The 16,455-nt window shown below is 38.2% G+C and overlaps 1 protein-coding gene across 2 annotated transcripts; it reads right to left on the bottom strand.

The window, feature by feature from the left end:
• Positions 1 to 849: 849 nt before the first annotated feature.
• On the bottom strand, positions 850 to 14,788 carry chka (choline kinase alpha). 2 transcript variants are annotated; one of them, XM_026927058.3, is made up of 12 exons: positions 14,377 to 14,788; positions 13,864 to 13,972; positions 11,938 to 11,991; positions 6,922 to 7,035; positions 6,477 to 6,610; positions 5,661 to 5,765; positions 5,463 to 5,521; positions 5,278 to 5,365; positions 4,272 to 4,380; positions 3,549 to 3,655; positions 3,061 to 3,142; positions 850 to 2,614 (listed from the first exon to the last, which is right to left on the bottom strand). In XM_026927058.3, the coding sequence occupies exons 1-12, from the start codon at positions 14,607 to 14,609 to the stop codon at positions 2,555 to 2,557; spliced, it is 1,254 nt and encodes a 417-aa protein (XP_026782859.3). In that variant the 5' UTR covers positions 14,610 to 14,788; the 3' UTR covers positions 850 to 2,554. The 2 variants fall into 2 exon arrangements, with proteins under 2 accessions (XP_026782859.3, XP_053090886.1); XM_053234911.1 differs by lacking the exon at positions 11,938 to 11,991.
• Between the last annotated feature and the right edge of the window lie 1,667 nt (positions 14,789 to 16,455).

The following is a 16,455-nucleotide window of genomic DNA, read 5'->3' as shown; positions in this document are numbered from 1 at the left end:
AAAAGTATATATGATACGATATATGATCTTTGAACATCCCATCCTGGATTTAGTCCCCCATTGCTGTTATAATAACCTTCATTCTTCTGGAAAGGCTTGGATGAGGTTTAGACCCCTTAGTTCCAGTGAACGGAAATTGTAATTCTTACAAGCATACAAAGACATTCCATACAATCATGTGGGGAGGTTTGGGGTAAGAAACTTTTGGCCAAATAGTGTAGCTAACATTAATTTTGTGTAAAAGATTTTTTTTTTTTATAGCAAAAACAAATTGTGTGAAATTTCAAAGAAAGTAAATGTAGTTGCATAATTACATAAGCAGTGAAGCACACAAGTAACTAAGTTAACACCATGCAAAATGTAATTATGTGATTACAGTTTGATAGGATTGGCTTTGCGCAGTCCCCAGGTTGGACGTGACCAATACAAAATATAAATAGCCTTAACTGTTATATATTAATTGACACTGATAATTAGAAAAGAAGACCTCTCATTGATTTGAAAAGGAGCTGCTTAATAAGATGCTGAAAAAATGTAGCCTACAAACCTATCTGAGTCAGTTTTATTAACCCGTTTAAATATCATTCAATATTACCATAAAGCAATCTTAAATCTTTTTTACTTTCCCACTATACATAAATGAATAGATAGAGCAATGTAAAACACAGAGATAGAAAAACACGACACAAAATTAAAGAACAAAATGAGTACATAACTAAATAACCTCAGGAATATATATATATATATATATATATATATATATATATATATATATATATATATATATATATACACACACACACACAACACACACCAGCACTGTGGTAAAGACACGAAAAGCTGAGACAATTTTTTTGGATAGTTTTACATACTTTTATTTATTGTTCATGAGCAAAGCATTTTCTACAGAACAAGGTTAATTAATGTCAAATCAAAACCTTCTTTCTCCTTTTATTACAATACAAAAAGAGCAAACTGTAGAGCACACTGTAGATTGGTTTTGAATTGTCCTGTAGTATTGTACATACATGACGAAGTCAGGGACAAAATAATGTCTGAAATTGCAGTATATGATTTATACGTCATTACATTCACTCATATACAACTCTTGGTTTTCCATTGGCTCCTTGTTATTATACTGGAATTTGTGATTAAATTGCCAGAATGTGTATGAATTACTTACAGCTTCAAAAGGGTGTAAAACTAAACAAAGTCACTTACATGTCACACTGAAGAACACTGAAGATGTAGAAGAAAAAGTAATTAGCAATATTTAAATCCCTTCACAAAACACAGCTTTCTTATTAAGAAAAAAACAACTTCCATTAAAGGAAAAAAAAGAAAAGTTCCACTTAGAAATACTGTTTACATGACTCATATAGAGTGACACAGTAATGTTAACAGATTAATATACCATCACTATAATATACATCTGCAGCTAAATATAACGAATGTGATACTCAAAAATAGTAGCTAAGATTGTAAAAGATTTAAAAAGATTCTCACAGTTTAGCCTATATACCAGGCAAATGATAATGAAATATAATAAATTCAGAGAAATAACAAATGTTATTACATGGCAAAAAAAAAATTTATCTCACGTGGGAAACAAATTAGTACATGTGCTAATTATGAAAAAAAGGGAAGGATTGTCAGTATGTAATACAAGTTGATAGTGACCACTGTATCCACAATGTGAAACAGAGCCAGTAAGCAAACAGAACTAACTTTTTTGACTCCAGTTCAAAATTTAAAATCAGATCATATGCATCATGTCATTTTCTCAAGTGTACACAGGTGGCCAGGTCCCATAAGGCATCTGATTTCCACACTATTGCCTTCTTGACTTATTACCGTTAAAAAAAAAAAAAACAGTCAGTCTAGTAGTTGTTCAAGTAGAGAAAGAGAAGTAAACAAACCACAAAAAGGATCATAAGGCTTCACTAAAAAAATTGGATGAGTGTATACATGTCTCACAGCACTGAAAATTCACAGTGCCACATGAGTTTGGTCTGTTGTATCGCACTATAGCTCAAGGTCCACGCTTATGAACCTCACTTTTTCACATTTCCTAGCACAGGTTGTAAAGATAATGCAGCAGAGATTACCTGCCGTAATAAAAGCAGACAAACGTGGCTCTTTGGGGTCAAGTGTCTCCACCAAATCTGGCAGAGACTCGCTTCTACATGTTAGTGGCGCAGTTTATTCTAGATTTTTTTTTTCAAAAGCCCACTTAGGACTCTGTAATGGTAATTTTACATGTATGCTTTTTTTGTTTGTTTGTGTTTTTTTAAGCTGCCCAGAAGCTTTCAGCATCACGAAAATGTGTTGAGCTTTTGGAGCTGAAACACTGAGATAAACTCTGAGAACTAGCATGGTACACTACTGAACACATTAGGCCAAGTAAATGTGAGTGTTGTCGATTTTGGACCATGCGGCACCATATAATCATCACAGTTGCAAAGCATCTGCTTCTACTGGATTCAAAAGCCAGGTCTGCAGTCTCCACTTCACTCTTCTTAGCTTCTCTGTCCCTTGTGTAATAACACAGCATTTAAACTCCTAGCTCCTTTTTGAGCTCAAAGTATGTGTCAAATCTGGCTATGGCATAGTCCTGTCAGGATGAGGGAGAAATAAACAGAGAGAGGGAACAAAGGATGTGGTGAGAGACAGTGATTATTCTGATTACTCTGTAAATATATACACAATGCATAGTTCTGCTGTCATGTCACCATGAACTGTAATGTCCTGTATTTTTTTCCCTTAAGTATTGCTGAATATACTGCTGATTGTTACCCTGCCTCGGTAAATACTTGGGGCAAACTGTATTCAATTTTCTGTCATGCCACCCTGAACTGACAAATATTTGGACTTTGTTCAGGGTTGTCAGGCAGTATTGCAGTAACCATGTGTACACACATGTGTATTCTATTAATAAAATAGAAATTTTGCCCCCTTTCTAGTGCAGTCCATGTGCACTGTATTACCATTTACAATTTTACTGTCTAAAATCCAATGCATGTGTATTTGGCATAAACATAACTAAACACAGAAACTCACCAGGTAGCCAAACTCGATAGTGGAAAGTCTCGCCTGAATTATGGACCACAGGCCCCAGAAGAAGTGTGAAGCGAGGGCAAACCTAAGAGAAAAGAAAGATTTATTTCACACACTGTGGAAGCCACATGACTGACGAGAAGCTAAGGCCTCGTTTTAAAGCCTCTGCCTGGAAATGAGCCTCACTCGTGGACAAGCTCCAAATGGTTGCTCAATCTCCAGCTGCCTCTGTACAGTAAGGAGGCCCAAACAGGGTACATCTGAATTTTTTAACAATGCCATATGTTAATCATCGCTCAATATTGAGTCAATAAACTTAGAAGAACAAAGAGATGTGTTCAACTAGACCTCATTTGTTGTAAATTACAGTTTTTGAAACTGGCTTTATAATTAATATTTTATTCACTCTGTGACTTGGTATCCACAATCAAATGTGCAAGGTAACATTTGTCAAACTAATCCAAATAGATTGAGAAAGGAAATATGCTTACCTGTTAACCTCCACCAACATGTCCTCTTTGATTTTTAGCTGGGCTTCCTCGCTCAGGTTTGCCACTCCAGGGTCATATTCAGACAGATAGCTTTCAAAGAAATGCATCTAAATGGAAAGATACAGAAAAGTGTATTCACTGTAATGACATTCTTTAGAACAGGTCTGCTCACAGTTCTATAAGTCCATAATTTAAGTCTGTATTCAGCAAAATTCTTAAGATTTTATTCCATTTTTTTTGCTAGAAAATAAGATTGTGGAGATCGCAGTATTTTTAAACTAGCCTAATTTGGCAACCCTGTCATTAACTGTCACAGGGCCAGTACAGAGCAGGATCATTCATGCCCCCAGTGGGCCTCTATTAGCACTTGTCGCAGTTTATATGTTTAACCATTAGATGCAGTAATAACTCTGTGGCACTAAATGGGGCAGTGAGTGTGCTGCCCCGTGATTGAACAACATCTGTATAGGCAAGCAAATCAATGGAACATAGGCTTATATCTGTCAAATAGCAGCATTTTTTTTTTTAAATTGTTGGTCACTCAAAAGAGGTAATTAGTATTTCGATGGAATTTAAAATTTAAGAAGGCGGGAATGAGGAATTCATGAAGATTAACATTTGCTGAACAGTTGATACATATGGTGGAGCGCTGCTCCATCTGCCCCTATGGTCGAGCTGCCACTCTCTACATTTGAGGTAAGTTTACCCTTCCACATCTCCTACCTGCTGAACTTTGGTTGGATAATTCTTGGTATTGCTGCTGAAGAACGGAGGTGTGTCACAGTTGTAGTCGTACATCCATTCACAGAAGAAGTTTCCTATGTCAAATCCTCTGTAAGGCAAAGAGTTGTCTTTAAATGACAAGCAATACAAAGTCTCCAGTGAACATTCCTACAGAGTTTCCGATCTATTATAATTTTTCAGCTATCACATCCAGCCTCCGAAGTGTACATGGGGCCAGACAAAGTGCTAATCTGCTGGCAGAGCACCCAAAGCTCAGCAGGTTTTTCACGCGAGCCTCACAGCTGCTGTGGAAACCAAACAAAAGACCCATCTGACTTGTCTTGAGGATGTGTTCACCCCTGCCTCTAATGCTGCACTGAACCTATAAAACTCTCCTTGTGTGATTTCATGACTGAGGAGGCCAGCTTGGATGGGAAAATAAATCATGCCTGCCAATGGTTGGCTTTTCTCAGGCTTTAACTCTGTCCAAATATCCCCATTTCCCCATTTGCTGCAGTGGAGCCTTCACTAGCTACAGTGCACTGCATTTCTGAACCTGGGTGTCCATGGATTCTGGGTAAAACCCAATCCCTCTTGTGCTGCAACATACGTGGGAATGTGAAGCCTTGACAAAAATGTTTTGACTGGCCTGTTGGATGGCTGCCACAGGTTTCAATGTCTATAAGGCTCTTTCAAGAGAAGGTTTCTCTCCAGGCATTTTAAACATATGAGAGTGCCCTGGGATAACACAGAGGCAAAGACAGAGAGGATTTTTGTAGTCTCAGATCCAAATGCTCAACATATCGCTTCCATATAGAGCTGGGTTTATGAAGGGAATGAATGCTCTGTCTATTAGGCTATGCGAATGTAGCAGTGGAAAAGAAACAATATGGTTATGCACTTTCAGAGCAAAGTTCATTGTTTGAATTGAAGCATATGACTTGAACAAACCTTTCACAAGCACACAGACGACCGATTAAGCAAATCTACAATAAGGCATACAGACCTGTAGTTGTAGCTGCTGTACTCAAAGTCAATCAGCATAAGTTTCTGCTTTTCCATGTTCTCCCGGCCACTTAGAAGAAGGATGTTTCCTGCAAGCAGTAATGAAATACTTAAAAAACGAACAAAAACACACTCGAGAGCTACAGAAAATGTATTTTATATATATAAAGTATATAGTATTTTTACCTTCTTGTAAATCATTGTGGCAGAAAACAACAGGAGATGGGGTGGATTCCAGGAGACACCTACAGACACAGTTAATTATCTACTTTGCCATGTATAAGACAGCAGTACTGATTCAGTGCTAGTCCAACGGTAACTGTAGTACTTGTATTCTCAACCAGTGGTGGTCACCCTTAAATTAAATTTCATTATTTTCTTTACCTGAGGTTCTCCATCTCCTGAGGCAGGTTGTAGCTCATAAGAAGGTTAAACTTATGGAGGTGGATCTCTCTGGTGAAGGTCACCCTTTGCACTTGAGTCATGTATCTGCAATGTAGGAAGAGCCAATTAATGACCTTGAGACAGGAGATTTCTGAGCCAAAAAGTCAGGCCATAAACATTCAACCAGTTACAGAGGTTTTCAAATACTTGAGGATTCCCACCTGTTCACACTTTGTGCTCTGTTTCAGCCAGCAGACACCTACAAAGACATTTGAGCCAAATAATCCATGTTCTATAAATCTCCATAAATTGTTACAGGTGGGTTTGGCGTTAATATGATAAAAAAAAAAAAATTTGGATTGGCTAGGGGGCAAAAGCATTGCATTGGGAACCTCTGACCAGAAAATTTGGCACTCATTACACAAATCTTTTTAAATGTACTTTAAAATTGCCCTTTAGGCAGATCTAGCATCCATCAGACAATCCAAATCTCACCCCAACAGGCTTCTGTTTTATAACCCTGACTGAATCACATAGGCTTTTACTCTCTTTTACAGCCCTGATGGAAGCACTTTTTCCTCAGTCAGGTTATGCAGATAACCCTTATTGACAGTGTTGCAATGTTTGGCTTTTACCATTACAGGTTTTATTCATAAAAAAAGCTTACCTCACTGACATGAGAGAAGTAACGCACAAGGGTAATGGTTAGTCTATTATTTACCTACTGCTAGCTCCCAGAGGAGACACTGTAAAATGGGATATCACAATATGATAAACTGCTGAAAGTATTGAAAACACAGTTGCAGTGTCACTCACTTTTCCATTGTGCCAAACAGCCATTTGGGCTCTTTGTTAAAAGGCATCCTCATCTTGTGGAACTTAGCGATTTTCTCTGCAATCTCAGCAGATAAACTGGGAATTCCCAGCTCCTCTGTGGCAAGTTTGCGGCTCTGTGGAGACAGACAAGCAGGATTGAGAAATGGCCCAGGAATGGTATTTGGACAACATGTAGTGTATTTTGCTGTCATTTAATCTACATTCCCTTTAAAATTAATCAAGCATCAATGCATATGAATAGGCAGACATACGCTCACATAGGCAAACTAAAAATGGTGGCACTGTCCACTTTGATTCCCTGACAAATATGAGCAAAACACCTCATCATTATGAGTCATGAGCCAGTCATGCAGGCTTGCACACACCCACACACATGCAAGCAAACACAGACACCAGCAATGAAAATCCATACTGTAAGACTCACCGGGACATACTGTTCTAGTCTCCCCTGAGGAAAGATGCCATAGAGCTTAGGCCCAAGCTGCCTCTCTGCCAGGATGGCAAACATCACACTTTCCAGGACCATAGCTTCAGCTCCCTGCAAAAACCCAAACATACACACATTATTTAACAAAAGCATGTACTCTTCATCTTCAACCTCAAAGATAAGGTATATGACATTACACGATGTATAACACAATTGTGAGTGTTTATTAGTTGAAATTAATAAAGGTCATCCACAGGAATAAGGGTTAGTAGGAATGAACTCATTGATCCGTTTAAACAGGGGCTGAGATGAATATGCAGACAATTATTCAATAAATAAGATGTTTAGATTTGTGCTCAATAAATCCTCTGACTGAAGCATGTTAACATGTTAGAATGAAAAAAAAAAGAATTCAAATTTCTGGATGCATTATTCATGTGCTCTTAATTCAACTATAATGTCTGAAGTGAAATTAAATCTTTCCTCAATGATTTCAATAAAATGGTAGCGTTTTCAGTTGGAACTGATGATCACATGTGACTTTAGCGTATTGAAGCAACATGAGTTCTGTGAAAAATAATAGCTCTAAGAAACAATGGAAATAACTGTGAGGAGAGAAGCTCAGCTTGCCAAATCGCTCCAGTTTAATTATGCCTGCTTAACTAAGGATGACATCGGGATTTGAATGACAAATACACTGAGGTAACTGGTGATCTGTGGCTAGAAAAAATGCAGTGTGTGACTCCCATGTGATAAAGGCAGCTTTCTTCCCCAAAGACAGATTTCTGCACTGTGATAGTCACATACTTTTTGACAAAAAATTCCATTCAGCCAACACTGTGTTTATGCAACAAGCCACAGCCTGTATTGTCTAGCGTGGTTTTTGTTGTTGATGCAGTACTTCTGAAGATCTGAAGTAAAAAAAAAAAAACCCTTAACATTTAACCATAACTGTGGTAACCATTCTTATATTTTTCTTATACCATTCTTATACCAGTCTTATATTTTGTGCATAATGTCAAGGATACTATTTTTATGTTGCCTTGAAGGGAGACAATTTTTACATTTAAAAAAAATCATTTTAATAGGCACTTTAATGCATCCACCTGTTTCTATACTGTAAGATTTTTACAACAAATGTCATCACATGTCATCACACCTCCTTGCAACCACTATCCACTCTCCATGGCCAATCACAACGCTATGGGGGAGTACACTGCGGAGGCGCTTCAACATGGGTACATCCGCCCCTCCAACTCTCCTGACTCTGTTGGCTTCTCTTCTGTACAGAAGAAAGGGGGCAGACTCCGACTGTGCATCGATGACAAAGGGCTTAACGAAATCACAGTTAAATATCGTTATCCTCTCCCCCAGTCCCATCTGCCCTGGAACAGCTTTGCACAGCCCAAATATTCACGAAACTCGACCTCCACAGTGCATATAACCTTTAACACCATCTCTGGTCACTTCGAGTACTGCATAATGCCATATGAGCTTCCTTCCATTGCCTGATCAATGACTTTCTACGGGACATGCTGGGTAAATTTATCATTGCTTACATCGACAATATCCTGATCTATTCAACATCCACAGAATCCCACATTAATCGTGTCAACCAAACTCTCACACACCTTCTCCAACATCAGCTGTATGTCAAAGCTGAAGAGTGTGAATTCCAAGTTCACAAAATCTCCTTCCTGGAGATGATACATCATCAGCCCAGAAAGTGTCACTATGGACCAGAGAAGTCCAAGCCAAGTCTCGAGTCTTCACCTTAGTCCAAGTCATGTCTCAAGTCTATAAGCTTGAGTCTTTAAGTCAAGTCCTAGGTCAACAGAATCTACACATTTTTACACCCAAAGGAACACTAAGATCCAACATGACAACCCCTATTTGGTCTTGACATCTTTTAAAACATTTTGTCTCAAGTTCAAAATTCAAATTAAATTCAGGACTGGAAAAGACCAGGGGATTTCTTCTAATCTTCAACTGTTCTGTTTTAGTGAGTCTGTGCCCACTGTAACCTCAGAGTCCTGTTCTTGGCTGACAGAAGAGGAACAGAAATAGAACCTGATGTGGTCTTCTCTGTTGTTGCCTATCCACCCCATGGTTTGATGTTTTGTGTTTTGTGGATTCTAAGTGCACAACTGTTATCCTTACTAAAATGAATGGTAGATGCAGATGTTTGGTTCTAGTGTTACCTAACGTAGCAGGTAGGTCAACTACCTTTGATAATTATGCCATAAATATGCCATGGGAATTGCTAATATTGGCTGTTGTAAACAGAGATAACAACAGTAATATCGCTCTAACACTAATGCAAGATAAACAAACCTGTCTGGTTGTGTTTTCAGGTGTCTTAAGTTTGATGTAGTTGATCCATTTTTTTTTATTTTCTTCCCACATTGTTTACACATTGCAATCCTTCTGTTACCACGTAAGGCACTCCTGCCAAAGCCATAAGGCACTGCCAAGCTCATGTTCACACATGTGTCTAGCTACTTCGGCATCCCTGAGGACACCATAAGTGACGGGGCACTCAATTCACGTCATGGTCAGTCTAACCACACTTGTACAACATAGGGAGTTGCAAAAAAAAATAATCATTTTTTGCTTGGTATTTCACTGAATTCATGTGATATAGTACAGTTAGACGACCCCCCCCTCCCACCCCCACCCCCATCACCACCGCCATAATTTGCGAATGTCAGTAAATGTCATCCTGCCCTGTCAAACCAAGCAAAACAGGAAACTGGGGCAAGACAGAAGTCCAGCATAGATGCAAACTGCACTTGCTCAGATGTAGAGCCACTTTGGAAATTAACTTTCACTTGAATGGCTTGTAATATAAAGAGAAATAAATGAATGATTAACCATGGAGTCACCATCAACCGTGTGCCTGTTTCCTCTAATGTTTGCAGATTCACACTCCAGTCTAGCCAGGTCAGGGTAATGATATAATAATCACTACATAGCACACATAGCAGGACTGTTATCTACAAGACTATATTTATCTTGTTGTGAGACTGATTCAGAGGCTGAGCCAAGTGTGAGTCACACTTCATGGCCTTAGTACTATTAGGTTCTATATGGAGTTTTATCTTCATCCACATGGAACCTTATGGTACTAAGGTCAGGAAGTGTGATTGCCCAAGCCGTGACACACATTTACAAATGTGTAAAAAATTTAAAAAAAAATTTTTTTTATTTGTTGCACTAATAATCAATAACACTTGATACAACTTAATCCTCCAACACTAACCAGAATTTTTTTTAAAGTCATCATGTCCTGTAAATTCCACACACCACCCAAAAGTCCTGTACGAACAATTACCATAAATTTTAGTTTTGTTACTTATTAGCATTTCTTTTTTCATTCGTGAGGGTTGCCGTTTTTTGTGACTGAGTGTGGATTCTGCTCTTTACAGTGAAAATGGCATTTTGAACATTTGCATCTTTGTGCCCACCATTATTACAGTCTATCATTTAATTATCATTAATGCAGAACTAAGATTTATAGTTGACTAGTGATCTACAATAATAAAAAAACATTTATTAAGTATTATGTAATAATACATAATCATAGCACAGGTGAGCTTTCTCTAGTTTCTCACTATACATGATGAACACACACATAATAACAAACATGAATACATGCAAAATATATAATTTGGAAGAGCTTGAAACTCTTTTTTTAAATCTAGACTACCATACACAGTATACTATCTTGCTATCTCAGGTAGATTCGCTCTGTTTTCATTTGTAGTGAAGTATCCCTTCAATATAACAGAGTTAGATTAAAATGTGGTGAACATTAACTTTTGCCAGATTAAATTCATGCTCACAGCTAAACCCCCATTAGTTAGTTGTCTTAGCTGAGCATTTCTATAGCAATATTATTTCCATATACATTCTCAAATTGTAAATGACTGGATTAAATATGAGAGGAACCAAACGAAACTGGATACAACGACTATATTTTATTGATATGAATGGCCAATGTTTTGCTTCCCTGAGTAACAACTGCCTCCTCAATTGTTTGATCTCTCTCTCTCTCTCTCTCTCTCTCTCTCTGTTTCCCTTCCTCTGTCAATTTCTATGACTAAGCAGGAGTGGTCATGTGTCTTCAGGGCAGGGCAGCAGCTTTGGGGATTTTCCATTGCTCCATGCCCCACAGAACATAACTGGATTACCCATGCAGATAAAACCACTTATTGAGCTGAAAGTGGACCACAACATGCAGTAAGCAGTAACAATCCGGCATGGTGTTATGACTGTAACTAAGGGTTATGCTTATGCCATTTGAGTGGCACAAGAAATATGAGAGAGGGAAATTTAGCATGCAAATATAGCAGGTGCAAATTGAACTGACATAAACGGAAGGCAGACAGGTGAACTACCTTACATCAGACATCAAGGGATAAAGTGACAATAAGCTTCTAATGTATTGTGCCTTTGCTGGCCCTGGGAGTGTCAAGTGTGTAAGGACAGGTTTGCATATTTAGGTCCCCAATGCCTGGTCACCTCAGCTTAAAGTAAGGACAAAGTCACTTGAATAAAATGAGTTATGTTATAGACTGAAAAGAAACTCTTATTTTATAGTGACACTTCTGATTCAGTTGCTTCAATTCAGTGTCACTTCACCGTTATAAATGACTAACATCAACCGAATCACCACAGTCCAGAGTACCTTCACGGAAAAACATGACCTTTAAAATCAAAGGCAAATGAAAACACAACAAATCAAGTCTTGTGCTGAAAATGCAGACAGATCACCAAAATAGCAAAGGGAATTTCATCAGAATTTTGGAATTTCTTTTTTTTTTTGGAAACAACTGTGGTCATGTATTGCTGATGTTTCGTTTTGAATGGCACATTGACACCACAGAATATTTACTTTGGTCGTATCACAGGCGTGACGCATATTGGTCTCACGTGGAGGGACATAACGTGATGACATAATGTGCAAATATCACACAAAAACCCATTTTCCAAATGTTATTTGTCACTTACTTGAAAGTGATTTTCCGTGTTTGACTGTCCAGAGTCTCCTTTATTACAGGACATCTAGCAATAAGAGAAAAAGCAAAAAGCTAACCATGAGCACAAAGTGTTGTTGTTTTTTTCCTTTTTTCGACAGCCATTTGATCTTGACAAGGAGGTTGCAACAGACATTGAAAAAATTCTCTCCAATAAAAAAGCAATGACAATTATAATTCAACACATTCTACTCTATCATATACCATCATAGAAAAGTATACTTTTTAGCAAAACCAATAATACTTTTATTGCTTTTATAGTCATGCAAGCACAGAGTTCAGAAACTCCAGATAATCAATAGTTAGGAATTTATGACTGGTTTGAGAGGCATGAGTCTCCCAGATGGTGACCCAAGGTTTTGTTTATCTCATGGCTATAACATTTCTCTGAATTTATTAAGCAGGTTTATAACTGCAATTATCGAAATAATGTTCCAGCTGACTGATTTTTAAACTGTTTAAATGCTTTCAAGAACTAAAAATCCATGAGCTACTCTTTTAGAAGGAATAAATGGATCTTTCTAAGGTGTACAAACATCAATAAAAATAGTGTTTCTTTTGCCTCAGACAACTTTGTGGAGATATATTCTTTCAAAATTCAACTTAAATATGATTAGAGAAATAAGTGAGATCATTTTGTATTAATCCTTATGATGTAATGGCCACACTTTAATCCAATTTCACCATTCTGACAGAAAAATCTTAGAGGACTGTATTTTGGACTAGTTAACACCTGCCAGGCTTACGGTAATCATTTCTATATATACAACAGTCTATGCTTTTTGCTTTGGTAATATCAGTGGTCTTAATATATATATATATATATTAACGGAAAAGCTGTCAATCCACTAAATTTGCACTCCTTCTTGGTTTTGTAAATGTTATTTAACACATTTTGAGAATTTGTTTATTGGAAGCAGACAGACGTAGAGAATATTTCTGACAGAGCAACACATAAAAGGGTCAAATGTCAGAAGGTTTAAGCATTTGACATAATGGCGAGAACTTGGCTGACAGTGCTTTAGCTTCTGGGATCTAATACTGTACCGTGGCTGGTATGGTGGATCACCTGGAAACAAGAGTGCTCAAGGCACGCTCCTTGGGCAAGCCTACGGCAAAGAAGACACGCAGGTACAGGCATGGAGGTACATCACCCAACAAAATACGGCATTCCTCATTCAAACACCAGCATGCAGACGACAAGCTCTCATACATACTTTCTCTCTTACACATACATACAGTATAAAACATGTACACACTCCCTTTCTCATTTGAGAAATACAAAAATAATTTAACATCTAGTATAAAGTTTGAATTCTTGGGTGGGATAATTTCAGTAAAAATTCAAATTCAAATATAAATTTATGTAAAACAGTGGTAAGATAATATATCACATAAACAGCCCTGCACTACATGTTATATTGGTCTCTCCACTCGACAAACACCCATTTTACACCTCGTGAATAACTTTTTAATGAACTGATAGGTTTCTTTGGGTATGCTGGAGTGTGAAAAAAGACCAAAATATATAATATAGGGCTGGGAAACTGCTGTATGCTGAGATGTAGTCAATGGGATGTAGCCTACATAGCAGCAGACACATATCAGCTTTCCTATTAATTATTAACTGACATTGAAAAGAGTAATGTGGAGTGGAGAGCGAATGAACATGAATTGTTTATCAAAGTTTATTCATTTTGTGCTATCCTCCATGTATCCAATCATTTTGTCAGTGTACAGACCTTTACAGATTTCGGTTTGGTAGTTGCTAGCTCCCTGGGGTGTGTGGACACGCCTTAAATATTTAGGTGACCTTCCCAATGTAAAAGTGGATGTGGGTTTGTGATGCACAATGATTAATCATGCCACGCAGAATTGTATCATGGAGTGGGAAACACACCTGCAGTATGGCTCCATAGAGGCGAAGCAACACGTTTCTTGGCTCGTCCCCAACGCTCTGCTGCTCCTCGGGTAATGCGCAGAGGAACAGCTTGTTGCTGAGACCCCCTCTGCCGTAGACAAGGGTGAAAATTATATATATATATATATATATATATATATATTATACTGCATTATTTTTGCAATGTGCAGTATTGCTTTTTGTTGTTCTATATATGCTGTGTGTGTATATATATATATATATATATATATATATATATATATATATATATATATATATATATATATATACACACACAGCATATATAGAACAAAAAAAGCAATACTGCACATTGCAAAAATAATGCAGTATAATATATATATATATTGACACAACAAAAAGCAATACTGCACATTGCAAAAATAATGCAGTTGAAGCTGATCATGGTTGCTGCTGCTCCAGGATTGGTAAGAATAAACTCCTACTTGTGTTAGTGGGTGTGTTAGTGAAAACTATGCACACCCAGCAGCCTACCTGATCACAGTTATATGAAAATCCTCCTCATCAATGGACTTCCAGGCTCCGTGCAGAAACTCTTTGCACCACAGATACGCCTTGTGCTTGGTCTCATGGTCGGGTTCCTCTGCGCGCAGAGCTTTGCAGGCTGGCTCGGTATCAGGCTGGACCTGAAGCGCGTTCTCGGTCACCAGTAAACCCAGAGACATGGAGGGGGAGGAGGACACCCCGTTGATGAACTTAGTCTTCATCTTTCTGGAATGTAGATAAGACCGAATTTATTTGACACAAGAGATCAATTCGTGTGATGGTTAAGGGAAACAAGAAGATTCTGCAACTGCCAAATTGAACGAAGTCGTCTGCTGTGGGTGAGAGTCTGCTCACTGGCTGGCTACGTGCAGAAGAATGGCTGTGCGTATGGCGCTTTAGTGGCGCATGAAATTTATTAGAGGAAACTGGTCGGAGCTTGCGTCATCAGAGTCTGCTCATGCGCCTCTCTGATTGGACGATTAGAGCACGTCGACCCCCACACTCGTGCTGCAGAGCTTTCGACAAAGCAATGGACGAAAAAGTTCAAACGCATGTCTTCTCACAGTGACATGACACCTCAAAACCCAAACCTAAAACTCTGTATTCCAAACCATACAACAGTTCTAATGATGGTACCTGAAATTTACAGCACACTGCCAGCTGTATATAAAATTCTTTCATTCACTGGATGGGCGATATGGAAAAAAATATATCACAAATAATTGTGAATTATGAATAGGAAATTGGGAATGTGAGTGTGAATTGTGAAATGTCTAAGGCATACCATATAATTAATGCCACCATAATTACACTGTAATTAAATGGCTATAAAATACATTAATAAATAGATTATTATGATTATATGACTCAAGCTGGCTTCTTATTCGCGTTTTCCGTTCCACCTTAAAAGATCCAGGATTTACGATCTGGCAAGTGTAGATGGCGCCATGAAGCGCAATAAAGTTACTTATGCAATTACAGTTGTGTGCATAAAAAAGAAAAAATATGCTTATTTTGTATGCTGTTTCAAAAACATGACACGTGCAGATAAAATATGTTTAATGTATTGTATAAATACTCACTATAAAAAGAATTTACTGAAGGAATTTTGAATAATGGCCCTGTGACTATGGAATCCAGGAAAATAACACTTTCTGCCTAATTCCTATGCCATTATCTCCTCCGTTTCAAAACGTCTGAAAAATCGGACAATTGCACATGAATATAGGTGTAATGTACTATAAAAAATACTCAATATGAAGACATTTTACTGTAGGACTTTTTAATAATAGACCTGTGAAGTTGACATTAGGAGACTATCGGATGCAGGCAAATTGGACACTAGTTAATACCTATATCATTAACTTCTCATGCTCAGAACCTCTGAAGAAAATCTGATGGCCCTGTCACCTTGGTATGTGAGGAATTGTGCTAAAACCTATACTGACAGCGCAAGGGAGCAAAAGTTGAGACATTGCAGGCCATTGGTATCTCCACTAGATCCCACCTTCCAGTTCAATATCAAGGAGACCACCCTGAAGGAGGTTCAGAACAAGTATGGTACCAGGCCCCACCAGAGTGCCATGCATGGTCTATAAGTTGTGGCCCAGTCTCTTGCACTGTTTGTGGAGAATTATCAAAGTGGAATGAAGGAGGGGAAAGGTGGCCCAGCAATAGAGATTCGTGGAAGGTGTCTGGATCCTGAAAGAGGAGAACTCTAGTAATATCAAGCAGTTCAGGACAATCTCTCTCCTCAGTGTTGAGGGCAAAGTATTCTTCCATAATAATACCTGACACCTGACAGAGTTTCTCCTGAGGAACTCCTATAGAAGGAGGGAGTCCCAAAGGTGTCTGGCTGCACTGAACACACAGGAGTTGTCACCAAGCTGATCCAAGAGGTGTGGGAAGGCAAAGTTCTGTTGCTGGAGCTCACACAATCTCACACAAGCTGCACTGGTTCACCATCATGTTCAGGTAGGATCAGGGACCTCATTCTTGATTACTACAGCTACTTCATTCTGAGAGCCACCTCTGGAACATCAGCATGTCATTGGCTGCAGAAATGGA

The sequence above is a fragment of the Pangasianodon hypophthalmus genome, chromosome 6 (assembly GCF_027358585.1).
Source record: "Pangasianodon hypophthalmus isolate fPanHyp1 chromosome 6, fPanHyp1.pri, whole genome shotgun sequence".
NCBI classification, from domain to species: domain Eukaryota; kingdom Metazoa; phylum Chordata; class Actinopteri; order Siluriformes; family Pangasiidae; genus Pangasianodon; species Pangasianodon hypophthalmus.
This window is presented reverse-complemented; position numbering and strand designations above follow the sequence as displayed.

Coding starts and splice junctions, on each gene's coding strand:
- chka (XM_026927058.3), bottom strand. CDS start 14,609: ATGAAGACTAAGTTCATCAACGGGGTGTCCTCCTCCCCCTCCATGTCT. Junction 5,766..6,476: donor CTGTTTGGCACAATGGAAAA/GTGAGTGACACT, acceptor CCTACATTGCAG/ATACATGACTCAAGTGCAAA. Junction 4,381..5,277: donor TACAGCAGCTACAACTACAG/GTCTGTATGCCT, acceptor TTTGCCTTACAG/AGGATTTGACATAGGAAACT.